The following is a 16,741-nucleotide window of genomic DNA, read 5'->3' as shown; positions in this document are numbered from 1 at the left end:
TATCTTTGTTTACATTTTTGGTTGGTGGTGTGCCTCGAGATTTTTTCAATTAAAATAACGTATCTTGGCTCAAAAAAGGTTGAAAAACACTGTTATAACACATAATATAAGTTTGATAATGTATGTTACATTGTTTCATTTCTAATGTAGCGGGGCTGAACCCGTATTACACCAAGCACTGTAGCTAATATTAGCTGGTATCTCGCCGGTGGACATAAATACAGTAAAGTAATATTCCAGTCACAGAATATACTCAATAATATGTCCATCTTACTTGTGAAATGTTGTCTATGGAGCCCTCACATCAATAATCCATCAATCCAAACAACAATATCCTCAGTGCTGAGGCATCTTCTGCTGTTTTGATTGAGCAAAGTAGGAGGGACGACCGCTCCAAGATGGCCGCCGTATTTCCTGCGCCGGAGCAGCCAATGCGGCGTCAACTCTTATATTATGTCTATGGTTCTTTGCCCCGAACTGCAGCTGTCCGAGGTTATGGTCATCAAACAACATTTCCCATGAGCCTGTTGGTTGATGACTTCACAAAACAGGAAGTAAACATGAAGGAAAATGTCATCAAGTGGCTTCCCTGAGCCGTGACAGATCGCACAGGTTGCAAACCTTTTCTCTTCTTTAAACAGTGAAGTGTAGCAGCAGGAAGCTGTCACATCCCTTCTGGTGGTGCAGCTGAAGCGTTAGCATGATGCTATGCAGCCTTAGCTGTTCTGCTGGTACGTGATCGCTTTGATAAAACATCCCAGCTGTCATGTCGTTGTTTCAGACTGCTGACACTCAAGGCTCGTTTATTATTCCATTCTCACTACTCTATTGTCTTTAGCAGCTTTAGTTAGGGCTCTGTTGTTGCTGCTGTTCTCATGAAGACTGGCGAATATGAGACATTTAACGACGCTAATGATAAAAACCAACCCGTCAGATTGTTGCAGTCCATGTTGAATAATATAGACAAATAAGCAGCTGCTGTTTGCTTAAAACAGTGTTCGGACGCTAAGAAAKYGATAGCATCAGAATCACATTATATTATTGAATAAACGACTAATTCACTGCTTTTATTGAATCAAGATCCATTTTAGTTATTTTTTCCCGCTTCCAGGTAAACTGTATTAAGTGAGCCAGTTTGAGCTGAATACTGTAGAAACCAGTTTATGACAATCTGCTTCCATCTCATCTTTGTCACACGTATCAATTATTTAGAGAAAATAACTTTGCAATATTCTCCTGGAACTGCTAATATCTGTCCATCCACTCAGTCAATCAAGATGACTGTACAGTCAGCACACTGGTGCCTCCTGCGAGTTTTCGAAGGCGGCCTGGTCCCTGTCAGTCGGCCCCAAGGCCGTTGTTACAGTCTAGCTTTCCTCCATCAATGTGTCCAGAGCAGGGCTGCTCAACTCCAGTCCTTGAGAGTTACCATCCTGCAACTTTCAGAGGCGTCCCTGCTCTAACACAGCTGRATCAAATGAAAGGCTCATTAGCAGGTCTGTTCAGAGCTGATCCTGGTCTGTTGGAGTAAAGATGCKTCTAAACGTTACAGGMCWGCAGCTCTAGAGGACTGGACTTCAGCACCCCTGGTCCAGAGCATTTATGCTGTATAATAAATAATCTAACAACAACTTGAATCGTCACCACAAACTTTCTGTTCCTTTGAAAAACTTCAAGTCATTGCTGTACTCATGATTTCCAGCTTAAGCTTATCCCACTTCATGGAGAAACATTTATACTAATGCTCCAAGTCTATTAGGAGGTTTACATTTTTTTTAAACATTTTTTTCCAGGTGTGCCGTTTCCCTGGCCTGCATGATCCCTGCTTCTCTCTGAACGTGCTCAGGGCCATGGCTGAGGGGATGGGACAGAGGAGCCTTATGGGCTTCGGTGTGCTGCTGGCTTGGCTCTTGCTTTTCCACCTGTTGGTCAATATTTGGCTCCTATGTGTGTTCACCAGCTTGCTGCTGGTGCTCGGAGGCTGGTTTGGCTCCCAGGCTATCCTAGAGTCCAACAGCTTGGTTCACCTGGAGAGGTTCATCAGTCTGGAACAGGTGAGTGCATCACTAAATGGGTTTGTTTGTTCATGTCTTAGCACATGTGTGTGTTTAATTTTGTGTCTGCAAAATAATCAGGAAAACATACTGAGAAAAAATAACCTTAGCACAGGGGTGGTCAATCCTGGTCCTCCAGGGCTGGTGTCTAGCTGAATTGTGAAGGTGTTGGTAGAGTGATGAACACACAAGCCAAGAGCACATCATAAAGGTTAACGTTTAAGGATGTGCAAATGTGGAAGAGACTTGCAGCAAACGGTGGTTCTTCAAAGTATCCACTCAGGAGGATAGAAAACATATGCATACCTCACTTTTCTGATTATTTACTGTGAATTTTCAAAATAAAGGATCATTCTCCATCCAATTCAAAAGTACACAGTACTTTGTGTTGATTTATCACATATTTTTCTCCCAAAAATACATCGAAGTATACTTGCTTAGAGGATTTAATGATTGTTTTCCAACAGTTGATTCTGGGAACATTGTGGCGTTATTATTAGATTTTAAATGCAGTGTTTGACCATGACATCTTTTTATTTCGTCTGCAGCTCTGTGTTGGTCTTAAGGGTACAGTTTTAGATTGGTTCTAGTCATATTTGAAAGACAGAAGGTTTTCTGTTCATCTGTAGCACCACAGCCTCAAAGAGTGAACCCACAAAACCTAAAGTATTTAGTACCTCAAGATTCAATCATAGGCCCTATTTTGTCTATATAGTATTTGCTGTCTCTTGGACACATTTTAAAAAAATGTAATCTCTCCTTTCATTTACGTACAATGTCCCTAAAGAAATTACAAGGTAAGGATTATTCCCTAAAGTCTTTAACAAATTGCATAACACAAGTTAGCTCATGGATGAACCAAAATTTTCTTCACATGAATCAAAATAAAACTCAAGTTATATTGTTTGGACAAAAGAACATTAGTAAACCTGATAAAATTCCTGCTTCCCTTGCTTCTTTTTATTAATCTTCTGTTGGGAATCTTTGTGTCATTTCTGACAGTTGCTTGAAATTGGACAAGCAGGTGAGCTCTGTAGTGAAACCAGTTTTTTTTTCATCTGCGCTTTCTAGCAAAGGTTAAAATCTAGCTTCTATATCACAGACTTAGAGAAACTTATCCATGTCTTCATTACTACATGCTTCGACTACTACAACTGTAAAGTTGTAGTAAAGGTGCTGGCCAAAAAGTTTTTAATATCATAAAGTTTAAAATCAGTAATTCCATTATTCAAAAAGGAAAAGTTGTATATTATATTCATTCATTACACACAGACGGATATAAAGTATTTAAAATGATTTTTTTTTGTAAACCCCAAGTTCAATATCTTATAAAATTAGAATATTACTTAAGATCAAAACAAAAAAAGGATTCTTAGAAATGTTGGTCATGTATGAACATGAAAAGTGTGAGCATGTTCAGTACTCAGTTGGGGCTCCGTTTCCCCAGATTACTGCAGCAATGTGGCGTGACGTGGAGCTGATCATTCTGTGGCACTGCTCAGACGTTATGAGAGTCCAGGCTGCTCTGATGGTGACCTTCAGCTCTTCTGCATTGTTGGGTCTGGTGTATCACATCTTCCTCTTCACAATAGCCCATAGATTTTCTATGGAGTTAAGATCAGGTGAGTTTGGTGGTTAATTAAGAATAGRGATAAACCAGGTACTGGTAGCTTTGGCTCTGTGTGCAGGTGCTAAGTCCTGTTGGAAAATTCAATCTGTATCTSCATAAAGCTGGTCAACAGCAGGAACCATGAAGTGCTCTAAAACTTCCTGGTAGATGGTTGCGTTGACCTTAGACCTCAGAAAACACAGAGGACCGACACCAGCAGATGACATGGCAACCCAAACCATCACTGACTTTGGAAACTTTGACTGGACCTCAAGCAACATGGATTCGGTGCTGCTCCTCTCTTCCTCCAGACTTCGGGACCTTAATTTCCAAAATGTACTTTCATCAGAGAACATAACTTTGGATCACTCGGCAGCAGTCCAGAGTCCTTTCTGTCTTTAGGCAAAGTGCTTCTGATGCCGTCTCTTGATCAAGAGTGGCTTGACAAAAGGAATGTGACAGCTGAAACCCATGTCTTATCTGTGTGTGGTGAGTCTTGAAGCTCTGACTCCAGCTGCAGTCCACTCTTTGTGAATCTTACTCATATTTTTAAATGGGTTTGTTTCACAATCCCCTCCGAGGTGCAGTTATCCCGACTGGTTGTCCATTTTTTTCCTACCGCATCTTTTCTATGAATGTGCTCRGACACAGAGCTCTGTCCACAGCCAGCTTCTTGATGTTTATGTCTTACCCTCTTGTGCAAGGTGTCAAAGGTCATCTTTTGGACAACTTTCAAGTCAGTAGTCATTCCCATCACTCTGTAGCCTACAGAACCATCTAAAAGCCTTTGCATGYGTTTTGAGTTAATTAGCTGATTAGTGTGTGACACCAGAGGTCTTCAATATTGAACCTTTTAACAATATTCTAATTTTCTGATGTACTGAATTTGGAGTTTTCATTAGTTATCAATCATCAACACTAAAAGAAATAAACATTTCAAATATATCAGTCTGTGTGTAACGAATGAATATAATATACAAGTTACACTTTTGGAATGGAATTACTGATTTAAATAAACTTTGTCATGATATAAATTTTTTTTGATGGCACCTGAAATTGGCTTAGACCAGGTTTCTCTCCAGGACCTTCTCCACCACCATCCAATTTCTGGCACACCATAGTCAAATAATAAAATGCCCAGAACCAGACTGAAAATCAGGGGGTGAAAAGTGAAAAGTGAGGACAATTCAAGGGGCCCTGACCAACAGGGGGCCCTCCACAATTTAATTATTTATATTTTGTTCATAGGAATAAAATTTAAAAAATCGGTGTCCTGTCAATTACAAAATTAATCATATTGTATTTTCAAAGATTGTTTTTAGCACTAGAAATTTAATGTTGCCACTCCCAGACCAAAAAACACACATCCGTTTTTGCCCTGAACCCCCCTGGATCTGCATGAAATGGTTCGTTTCTCCTTGGAGCTTCAGAGTGACGCTGTATGCAGCTGCAGTCAGGAAAGATGGTGGCAGTTACTATGCTGCTAAGAAAAGTTATAAAATCAGGTTTTCAAAAAAAAAATGGAGAGAGGGACAGAGAGAAAAAGGCAAGAGTGTTGATTTATAGCCCAGTTTTTCTCCGACGGGTGAGTAGACTGTGTGAGATTATCAACCATTTAGCATAGTTAGCTTAGTTACAGACTACTGTTTGCCTCCATTTCACTAACATTTAATGAATTAAGGGAAAAAAATACCAACATATTCATATATTTAACTCGTATCTTTTACCACTTAACAATAGGTGAGTCAGTCAGCAGCAGCTCTAACCCACGTCCCTCCTGACCCGTCCTCTCCTGAGTGAATTAAAGCTGCAGCATGTCACTTTTACATAAATATTTTTTCCACATATTTTTTAAAACTGTCTTTATGTTGTGACAGTATGGTATGAGAGATAATCTGTGAAACATCTATTTCCTCTGCTTTCTATCAGTGCTGGAAACAACCAGTCAGTGGCAGGAGAGTTTTAGTACTGTYAATCACCATCTCATGTGGTGCTGCTCATCCTTCCTCCCCCTCGATTTGTGCAGTGCTGCAGCTAGCGTAGCACAGAGCTGTGCAGATTCAAACTGTGAATGCTCAGTTTAGTTAGCATAGCTACCAATGGTGGCAGATAAACGGTTATAAACTAATAAGTTATTTCTCCACCATTAGCACATTTAGCAGTGAGTGAATGAGGATAATTGACAGCACTAAGACCCTCCTCCTGGTTCTGATTGGTTGTTTTGGTCAGAACGGTGCAATACTTTAACCAGTAATAGTAATTCAGGAAGGAGATGGAGGAGATTGATCTTTTCACAGATTATCTGTCTCATAACAAACTGCTACATGGTGACAGCTTTAACAAATATGGAGAAAACATATTTTTTTATTAAATTTATGTACTCCAGCTTGAGTAAAATGCAACTACATAGGATTTTTGAGAAGTCTGGATTGCTTTATGTGTAGTTACACGTTGCTTTTGACTGTTGCTCATGGGGAGACATTTCAGTATCTAAAACTCAGAAGAAATTTAAACAACCTACTTGTATACTGGATGTGGACTGTTGGATGTTTAATTCCTAAGCAGTAAATATTGTGCTAATTATCAGCTAATTATCAGTATTGAACCAAAGAAAGTAAGGCAGATGCAGGCTTTAAAATTGTGACGCTTTTTATGGGTCAAATAGACTCAAAAAATTGCAACAGCAGCTGCGCAGGGGGCCCAAACTAATTTTTTGTCAGGGGGCCCAAGATTCCYGGCGGCGCTCCTGGATGGGGCATTTGCTGTCATTGCTGTCTTAAAACCCATCTATTTTACTTGGCTTTCAACTCCAGCGGGATCTAGTTTTAAATTGTATGTTTGTTTGTTTGTTTTTAAACTGTAAAAGTTGTTTTTTTTAAATTATGTTGTGTTTTAATGTACAGTACTTTGTATCAGTTGTGGTTGTTTTAAAGAGCTTTATAAATAAAGTTGGTATGGTATTGCTCCGAATTTGTGGAACAACTTACCCTTCAAAATTGAACTCTTTAAATCATTCTTTAAAACTCATTTTTGTTATTTGGCATTTCAGTAAGGCCTGACATGGTAATTTACTTGTTCTTACTGGTTTAATTTGAGTTTTATGCTTATGTGTTTTTATATGTGCTTTTATGAATACTGTACAGCACTTTGGTGCAGTTAATGTCTGTTTTTAAAATGCTTTATAAATAAATTGAAGTATTTACAAAGTGATAAAATATCAAAAAGTGGTACATGTGGTGTTATGAGGCTCATTTGTCTCAGATTTGTTCTCATCTGCATTTCAGGTTCAGTCATCTGCAGAGGATGAAGAACATTTGGACCAGGAGATCCATAACACAGTGAGAAAAATAATCAGAGACTTTGTCATTTCATGGTACTCGACTGTGTCCACAGAAAGTGGTTTTGAATTAGAAGTTCAGGAAGCCATGATCTCTATGGCCATGAAGCTGAAACAGCGTGCCAAACACATTGACAGAAAGGTAAGAAGCTTTAACAACATCAGGTACATTTAGATTTTTTTAAATCATGCACACACAGTAGGACAAGAAACTTGTATTTTCTCAGGAGCTGATGCAGAAGGTCCTGAACCTGGTGGGCAGCCACCTGCAGGACTACCTCACGGCCAAGGAGCTGGCCAAAGAGAAACAGCACAGTGAGGGCGAACAGTTATGGAAAGGGTATTCCTCTATTGCCACTCCTCACATTGCTACGAGTGACGATTCAGCAGAAATCAACTACGTCCGAGCCGTTGTGGCTCTTCTGCTGCATGTTTTGGTGCCATCACCTCATTTAGAAACCAACACAGGACGATTTGTTGTCGGAGAGCTTATCACCTCTAATGTCTTTCTCCCTCTAGTGGCTAAATTGTCAGACCCTGACTGGTTAAACCTCCTGATCATAGAAATCCTCTGTAAGTCCAGCACACAGCTGGACTCTGTCTCATCCAAACTAGAGACTTGCAGCTTGCCATTACCTGCTGCTGAATCTGAGGCTCCAACTCTACAGTGTGTAACTCAGGTGAATAGTGAGTCACTTCAACAAGGAGCAGAGACGGAGCTGACTGATGACATGGAAGCTGCTCTGCCTGATCTCCATGCCTACGATGCAACTGACACAGAGGAGGTGAAGTTCCCCCAGACATTCTCTGGAGAAGAGGAAGCTTCTCAACCCTTTTTAAGATGCTACCTGAGAGGAAGAAAGTCCAACCCATTTTACCAAGAAACTGACTCTGAACCTGACTCTCCTTTGGCGGACTACAAACCCACCTCCACTGATTCTTTGCTCATGATAGGTCAAGTAGACACACTGTATGACAGATCCCAAAATTACATCTCAACTGCTGAGGACAACAATAGTATAGACTTGGAGGAGGTTTCCCCAAGTCCAGTGAACGGCTCCTATCCTAAGGTCTTGTTGAATTCAGTACTTGTGGACAGTCCTAACGACGGGTGCCTGTCATCACTCAGGGACATAGAGGTAACTTGCAGTACCAACAGCCTTCAGGATCTGAAAAGAGAAAACAGTTCCCCTGCAGCAAGTCAAAGCAGAGAGCTTGTCTTGGGTGTAGAGCCGACTGGATTGGGGAATCCTAGCGAGCTGATCATGGCTAGTCCACTGCAGGGCTGTTCTCCCGTGTCGACGTTCAGTTTTGAGCCCCTTGGCAGTCCAGAAGGACCGGTCATCATCCAAAACCTCCGCATCACTGGTACCATCACAGCCAAAGAACATCGCGGCACTGGCTCACACCCATACACACTTTATACCATCAAAGTAAGTGACGTTTCTTTTGCCAGTCTCAGAAGTAGTTCTCCCGGTAATATATTTTTTAATACTGCTATCCAGTAGTTCACAGACTGTTGTTAAAACTGATGATCTACTTGGATTTTCACACACATCTATCTTTTGTCAGAGAGAATTCTGCATGGGCAAAAGGGTGAAACTTGGTGAAACTCAAACTTGCTGGATATTTCTACAAATATAATGATCTTTACTTTAAAGTTATGTACATACAAAGTGCCCTGTGTTACACACAGTCTAACCTGTACTAGAAATAAATAAAGCTGTTTTGGTTTCCAGTATGAGACGTCGGTGGGTTGTGAGAACCTGGAAAGCATCCAAGCAGGCGCTGAGCTTATAGAGTCGATACACATAGGCTCAGAGAATCCAACCCCTATCCAGCCTGTGGCATATCACATGGTCAACAGAAGATACAGTGAGTTCCTTAACCTGCAGACTCGACTTGAAGAAAAATCAGAACTGCGGAAACTCATCAAAGGTAGGTACAACTGCTTTTGTTCAGTTGGCTTTATTTGTTTTACTCATTTAAAAAGTTTTGTCTGTAGAAATCCATTTACTTTAACACAGTGATTTCATACTAAACTAACTAAAAATAAAAACACATTTAATCTACAGACTAATTATTAATTTAAAGGTAATGATCCTTAAACAATCTCTAAAATTAGTAATTAAAGGAGCAGTGTAGCAGCTCCCCCAGCTCTTGAATTACTAATTCAAGGGTTTTTATTTTCGTTGATGAAGATCAACCATGATCATCACAGTCACCACAATAACCTCAGTCACCGTGAAAATTAAAACATACAAACATTCGAATACAAAACATAAACTTACAATACAGACAACAAGACAAAATGTACCTCACTGCTTTCACTGGGGAACACTAAGTGTTGAATTCGTTATGTCAAGTGCATCTTGACAGTTCAAGTCATTCGTTGGTACAATGATTCTGCCAGCTTTTATAGGATCTGCCCTCATTAGCTACGGCAGCCCGTGAGGTACATACAAACAAAAAACCCCAAAACAAAACAAAATACAAACCACCAACAGTGCTAATCAAAACAGACAAACATCCATAAACAATCTGCAACATTCTTAATTTAGAAAATTCACTTTGAATAATTTACTTTACAGATTTAAACAATATATTTTAAATAGTTCAATATCCATTACAAGCAGTATGTTTTGATTAGCACTGTTTGTGATTTGTATTTTGTTTTGTTTAATGGTATTTGCATTTTGTAATGTTTTGGGTTTTTTGTTTGTATGGGGATGGAGTAAAACAGAAAACAAAGGAAACCCAAAGTTTCAGAGCACCAGGATAATCTGTCAGTTTTCAGTACCAGCTCATTGGCATAAGGATTGTGAAAGACACCATACTTTTGGTCCTGCATATGCTGGTGTTCATCTTTTCTTTTTTTTTTGGGAGCATGTTGGTTTCTGCAAAATCTCTCTCAGAACAGACACTATCTTAATTGGATAGGAGGTCAGTGGTACGACTTTCCAGTGGTACGACTTTCCAGTGGTACGACTTTCTCTTAGGCACCTGAACTTTGGGAGGTTCCTCACTTTAAATTAAGAATCACTCTTTAAATCTGGATAAGTTTATTTTTGTCTCATTTCCAATATGTGAAGAACAAGGAAGTACTGCAAAGATTCACTTAAAAATAGACCAATTAGCATGGTATACGGTGCCAACAAAAATATCAACTATCACATGCATACTCCAAATCAGCATCTGAGACGCAATGATTATGAACAACAGTTTGAAGGCCATTATTTTGAGGAAAGTTCTGAAGGGGGCCAGGCAGCAAATATGTTTTGGAGGTGAAAGTCCGACATTAAGATGTTTACTCCGTACTATTATCTACTGTTACTTTCTTTACACTAAATAAAGTTGTATTCATATAACTTGTAGGTGTGAAAGGTCCAAAGAAAGTTTTTCCTGACATGCCATTTGGAAACATGGACAGTGACAAGATTGAGGCAAGGAAAGGACTTCTTGAAACCTTCTTAAAGGTCAGGGGTTAATTTTTCTTTCTTTCTTTCTTTTTTTTTTTTTTTTTACCAAAAAACACTTTACCCCATTGTAACACACTAAATACTGTCTGTCTTGATCTCTGCAGCAACTGTGTTCCATCTTCGAAATAGCCAACAGTGAAGAGATGCAGGAGTTCCTTGCTCTCAACACAGATGCTAGGATTGCCTTTGTGAAGAAACCGTTCATTGTGTCTCGCATAGACAAGGTTGAAAGTTCAACATTTTACCAGGATTCTGTTGTCCACATGTTGTTACTTCACTATCTTGGGATAAGTTTTCAAGCATGTTTGAGGAAACTTAAAACTTGAAAACTTATCATATATTATGTTTTCAAATGACCTGCATGTGACCTACTGGCTACCCAAGGCTGAATGAATGAATGAATGAATTAATCCCACTTTTGATAAGCACACAGTGTTTTGCTATAATGATTCAAATCTTCTTTCGCACAACTAGATCTAACCAGGGCACATCATTAGGTAGATTAGGTTTTTCAGCTTTTGAGAAGCTGTTAATAGAGCAGCCACTCCAGTGCTTTTCCTTCTGTACCGCTGTTTGACGGGCAGAGAGGATAACAATGTTCTGCAAATATCAAAAACATTCCGACTTATTTTACCAACATGGTGTTGTGTAAAAATAATTTCTTAAATTGAAGATGATAAAATTAAGTTTGACATAGCTTTAGGACCAGCGAAGGTGATTCCTAAAGGGGATAATGCATGTGGCAGTTATTTTCCAGATTTTTGTGTTCTTAAACCTGGAATACAAATTGGGGAAATATGAATACCTGCAGATATCTACATAACACACGGGCCAATATTCCATAGGTATTATGAGTTATTCCAGAATATCTATAGAATATTACTTCAAGATAGAGTTAAAAATTTGTACATATCTGTTACAGCAGTGGTCCCCAAACTACGGCCCGCGGGCAGGATTCCGGCCCGCCTCCACATTTGGTCCGGCCCCCTGAACAATAAAAGAGAGCATTTAGATTTTTTTTCATATACCGTATTTTCTGGACTATAAGCCGTTTACATGTGGATTTTTCTTCAACCACCAGGGGGCTCTTTAGCAGGAAGTGAATCATTGGAAGTCAACATTGGAAATAAAAGAAGAAAGCGCCCATTAAAACGGAATTAGATTTTAATATGAAATTCAAATTTGAGAACGTTGTTGATCAGTTAAATAGCATTGAGGGGAAAAAGAAGATTTTTCTTTTTCTTTTTTTTATAATACTGGGATCATTATGAGAATATGAGGTATAGATATTAGGACCCAGTAGATGGCAGTAGTGCAACAATAATGGATGCAAGCTGCTGTTGAAATCTAAAGAAGAAGCAGCAGAAGAAGAAGAAGGAGCCCATTTTTATTTAGCACATGCTAGTAGCAACACGAAGGATCAGCACTTTTACTGTTACAGTTATCGTTCGGAAACTACCGTAATCAGTTCAGTTAMATCTAAACTTGGCAACTTTTTCTTTTTCAACCGTAATAAATGTGATATTCAATTGACCTGTTATGATTCAGATGTTGGGTGCATGGTTGTGGAAAACCTGGAGCGGCAGAGATATCTGTGGCTTATATGTGTATGTTTACTGGTTAAAAAAAACAAAAACTTTGGGGTTGTTGCTTATAGTCCGGTTCGGCTCATAGTTCGGAAAATACGGACTATGATCTTTCCTGGATTTTTTCTGTGAAGAACCCAGAGAGGATTATTTGATTGTGCTTTCTGGAAACCAATACATTTTTACATTTAGGCTCTCCTACAATCGTCACTTTTTCTGTTACAAACTGACTCCGACCCCCAGCAGAGAAGGGAAAAGTTATGTGGCCCTCACAGGAAAAAGTTTGGGGACCCCTGTGTTACAGCTTTATTACTGTGTCCTAAAAGTATAACATGAGACAAATAATCAGTTGTAAAGAAATGTAGCTCCTGTGCCTCCTTCCTGTCTATCTACCCAGGAAGGGGGCAGCGTGGTTGTTTACGTCAGAAATGACCATTCTGAGCCAGGAGAAGGGTCTTGGCGCTGTCAATCACTTTCTTGTATGTGCTCCACAGACCCATTTTGTGTTGTTCTCTGCTAAGCTACAGAAGAGCCTGTCATAAATGCTAAGGCTAGTTAGCATAGCCATCAATGATGGTGAGAGTATTCTTTTTCACATATTATTTGTCTCATATTATTCTGTCACAACATTGACAGTTGTAAGAAATACGTTAAAAGCATTTTGCTTTTAAAAGTTACCTACTGCATTTTTGATCTGAGTTAACACTTTTTTGCACAAGTAACCCTTCCTGTCTGTTTTTATCCACTGCTTAACTACTACTGCTGTTTTATTTCCGCCTCTTTTCAGCTGCTTCCTTCATTTATTTCCCCACTGGATCATCCACCATCTGAGCATACGTATCCCTACCGTCCTCCTCTGTCACACCTACCTTCTGCATTTCTTTCTTCACAAAACACATGAATCTGTTCTGTGGTTTTCAACTTCCTTTATCCATACATCTCCTACCCCACCTCTAGATCCATCTTTTTTGGATAGCACCAATGTCTCCAAATCATAAATTACAACAAACTCTCACTCGTCTATTGTTTCTTGATTCTACTGACTATAGTCTCTCTTCCACCTGCTTCCTATTGTCACTATATGTTTAAGCACACACTGCATGATATGTTATTATGGTCAGACTTATGGACTAAACCAAATAACAATAGAATGAAAATATCCTTCATTGTCCCACCTTAAGAAAATTAAAGATGGAGCAATTTAAACATACATAAAAAGAGACTGCCCAGTAAGGGCAATTTTACAAGAAAAATAATAATGTTGTTATTAAAAATAGTATATTCAGGTTTATAAAAATGTGCAACTTGGTAGGGCTACTTAAAAATGTTACAAAATTTGTATATCTGTGCCTAGAAAACAGCAACAGGTTATTGACAAGAAGTAAAAACTGCAAATGTCAGCAGGCAATGAGGAAAATTGCAAATAAGTTTGGATATAAACATTTGTGGAGTTTTGTTGGGAGCAGTGATGGTTCTAGAGTGTAACGGCTGCTGGAAGGAAGTATGATAACGCTCCTTAATGCGTTAGGATGCAGCACTTTGTCACTGATTAAAGTAAGAAAACGGCTGAGGTCTAGAGAAACATCAGACTTTAAAATGTCTGGACAACTATTATTGAGATCAGCTTTAAAAAATTAATAAAAAATATCTGGCTGCTTGGAAGGAATTGACATATTTATAGGTAAGTGTTTTTGATTAAATATGCTAAAGATTTGTATGCACATACACCCATTGATTGCTTCTTTCACTGATTGATTATTATTTTCTTTTAGAACTTGAATGGTAACATTCCCCTGTTTTGTGGAAACTTTGGTGGCTTTATATTGTAACAAAACATAAAGAATATGAAGTGGGCGTTTGACTTAAATAAGTTGTGTGTAAACGCCCGGAGCCAAAACCACAAGTACACATTGTTATATTTGTTCGCTAAATTAGATAAAATAATAGTAAATAAGATATTTTACCTTCTTGTATAAGGAAAAATATCTTATTTTACCTTACAAGGTAAAGGGTTAGCTTATAACCCTTTATAAGCTAACCCTTATAAAGGTTTAGTTTTCACACACAAATTTCATGTGTGTGAAATTTGCACACAGATTTCACAAACTGTGCAAAGTTTTTACGGTAATTATACCTCAGACAGATCACATAGGAACAACTGGCCAGACAGAGGACATATGGTTTTCTTACCTTTATCTTAACAGGTCCTAAAGGTTGGAGAAGAACCTTAAGATTCACTTGAACTATTAAAAGTTTTGTTATCAGAACCTTGATGTGATTCACCCAAATTTTCACAATTTCACTTACTTTACATAGAACAAATACAAATATTTTCGACATGTTTGAATTTTATTCAAGTACATATATGCACCGTTTAACTATCTCACTGTTAGTATTTCCGTTATTTTCACCAAACGGCTTCTGAAAATCTTCTGTAGAACGGTAAATGTCCTGTAGATTTCCTGTCAGTGATGCCAAGTTTAGCCCATAATCTGTCAGGAGAATGCTTGGGGTTTGTCATCATGTGTTTTATGTTTGCACATGTAGATTGTGGTGAATGCTATTGTAGGCACCCTGAAGACGGCATTCCCTCACTCTGAACCTCAGAGCCCCACAGAGGACACCGAGTCCGAGGTGGATGGAGGGAAGATGGGTACAGACAAGAAGAACCGGTGAGAGACTTCCTTAGTTCTCCATACATTCTATCCATGGTTTTAAAAACTAGTTCAAAACCTTTTTTCATCATCAAGCTTTATGTAAGTAATTCATATTGAACATGTTATTTATTTATTTCCAATAAAACACATTTCAGGTTGTCTTTGTAACATGGCAAAATGTTAAAAAGATTAGATATTTTTGCAAGTCACTGTGTACGACATTACACAATCAGCTGTTGAAAGCAACAAACATCAGCTTCAGAAATTTCCATTTTGCATAGTGTCTTTTTGCTAAACTTTCAAATGTATAAGATCCAACTTTTACTTATGTTATGGAGGGTGGGTTCCACCATCAATTGCAATTAAAGATTTTTACAATAATTTTTAACTTAAAGCTTTGTATTTATAGTTTAACCAGTTTACTGTTAGTATTTCTAAATTCAAATAAGATTTTTTCTGAAGTTTGTGCTCATGTAGTTAACATCATCTTTACTGTTCCTAATCGTAGCTCACGTCTCAAACTCTCCAGCAAAGGCGTCCCCTTCATGAATGGCTCAGAAATTAGGCCTCCTGTGTCGTTTGTTTGGGACCAAACCAGCACAGTACGTGAACTTTGTTGAGGTTTAATCACAGTTCTGTAATTCACTTCTGTTGAAAACTTAGTGTTGCTCTTTTTGAAACACATTTGGGCAAACTAAATGTTACATTCATATAATTTCCCCCTCAATGTAGMTAAGGTGGGATTTGTTTTCTCATGTCATGGTTCTGCTGTCTCCTTCAGGTGTTTAATGGCATGACTCTGGTGGATTTACAAGCCTTCATTACTGAGGAGGAAAAGTTATCGCTGAAGGAGGCAGAGATGGAAGGAGGTCCAGTGTTGGGGCAGTGGGCAGGCTGCCGGGGTCATGGTGTGAGAGCAAAGCAGTGTAAGGAACACGGTAAGAAAGTTTCTCTACATTTATCTTCATCTTTTTAAAACAACGCTGACATAAAGACTGAAGCAAAGATGAAGAAGCAGTGTTGTAAACAAAGAAAAAAAGCTTTGTATACCCTTACTGTTTCCATTGGATTTGAAGAGATTGGTAGCAGTTAGGTGTTCCCAACAATCTGAGAAGGGTTATAAGAGTTTTATTGCACCACCTTTGTAAGTGGAAAACATTTGTGACACAGATGTTTTCCACTTCAATTTGCTGATTTTAATAGCTTAAGGCACAGGTGTCAAACTCCAGTCCTGGAGGGCCGCTGCCCTGCAACAGTTAGATGTGCTTCTGCTGCTCCACACCTGAATAGAATAATTAGGTCATTAAGGCTCTGGAGAACTGATCTACACAAGGAGGAAGTAATTAAGCCATTTCATTCCAGCGTTTTGTACCTGTGGCACATCTAAAAACTGCAGGACAGCGGCCCTGGAGGACTGGAGCTCGACACCCCAGGCTCAAGGCAAGGATTCCCAAACTTTTCCATGCCATGGTCCCCCAAACAGCTTCAACTTCTGGACAGGGGCCCCAATTTAAAAACCTGCAGACAATGCGACAAAATATTTAAAGAGGCATTGAATTTTATTTAATTATTTTTTCGTCACTTTTATTTACTTTTCAATCATTATTACCTTTTAATACCTTTTAATTTTAGTTGTGTGGTGGAAAATTTTATCAGGTAATATATTAAGACTTTATAAATCTGATGTTGATAACATAATTATGTAACACTGGTAACATAATATGTTACCAGTGTTAAGGAAGAATTTTTATACAATTAAATTTAGCAAATCTCTGGCTCTGATTCTTCCTGTTGATCCCGGGTTCTCTCACGTGGCCACGTGTGGGGACAGAAACACAACAATGCGTGTTGACGTCACAGAATAACAGAATTTAATCCAATCAGAAGAAAATATAAGATAGTACAGGAAACTRAAGAAASACAGATACAAACATTGTTACCTGAGACAAGAAGACAAAGAAATATCAAGGACGTCCTTGGAGAAAGAGCTGGTGCAGAAGTAAAATAAATCAGCTTTTT

At 38.7% G+C, this 16,741-nt stretch overlaps 3 protein-coding genes across 7 annotated transcripts in view; 1 reads left to right on the top strand and 2 right to left on the bottom strand.

The window, feature by feature from the left end:
- Positions 1-314, bottom strand: part of il4i1 (interleukin 4 induced 1) — a 54,101-nt gene extending 53,787 nt beyond the window's left edge. Inside the window, exon 1 of the mRNA XM_017308266.1 lies at positions 275-314. The gene's annotated coding sequence lies outside the window, so the exon portion shown is untranslated. The remainder of the gene's footprint in view (positions 1-274) is intronic.
- Positions 1-949, bottom strand: part of LOC103474375 (vegetative cell wall protein gp1-like) — a 4,509-nt gene extending 3,560 nt beyond the window's left edge. The window contains exon 1 of the mRNA XM_017308116.1: positions 928-949. Coding sequence (XP_017163605.1) covers positions 928-949 — 22 coding nt within the window. The remainder of the gene's footprint in view (positions 1-927) is intronic.
- snx19b (sorting nexin 19b) overlaps positions 433-16,741 on the top strand; it is a 55,715-nt gene continuing 39,406 nt past the window's right edge. Inside the window, exons 1-11 of one of the 5 annotated variants that reach the window (XM_008425254.2) lie at positions 433-731; positions 1,794-2,054; positions 6,948-7,142; positions 7,228-8,433; positions 8,740-8,938; positions 10,376-10,476; positions 10,584-10,703; positions 14,613-14,737; positions 15,252-15,324; positions 15,504-15,660; positions 16,085-16,162. In XM_008425254.2, the coding sequence (XP_008423476.1) occupies positions 1,851-2,054; positions 6,948-7,142; positions 7,228-8,433; positions 8,740-8,938; positions 10,376-10,476; positions 10,584-10,703; positions 14,613-14,737; positions 15,252-15,324; positions 15,504-15,660; positions 16,085-16,162 (2,458 nt within the window). In that variant the 5' untranslated portion in view covers positions 433-731; positions 1,794-1,850. Of the gene's footprint in view, positions 732-1,793; positions 2,055-6,947; positions 7,143-7,227; positions 8,434-8,739; positions 8,939-10,375; positions 10,477-10,583; positions 10,704-14,612; positions 14,738-15,230; positions 15,325-15,503; positions 15,661-16,084; positions 16,163-16,741 lie in introns of all 5 variants that reach the window. The other 4 variants (XM_008425253.2, XM_008425252.2, XM_017308269.1 and 1 more) reach the window with 4 other exon arrangements.

This window comes from Poecilia reticulata, linkage group LG13 (assembly GCF_000633615.1).
Source record: "Poecilia reticulata strain Guanapo linkage group LG13, Guppy_female_1.0+MT, whole genome shotgun sequence".
Lineage (NCBI taxonomy): Eukaryota > Metazoa > Chordata > Actinopteri > Cyprinodontiformes > Poeciliidae > Poecilia > Poecilia reticulata.
The sequence above is the reverse complement of the archived record's forward strand: the minus strand, read 5'-3'. Positions and strand labels throughout refer to the sequence as shown.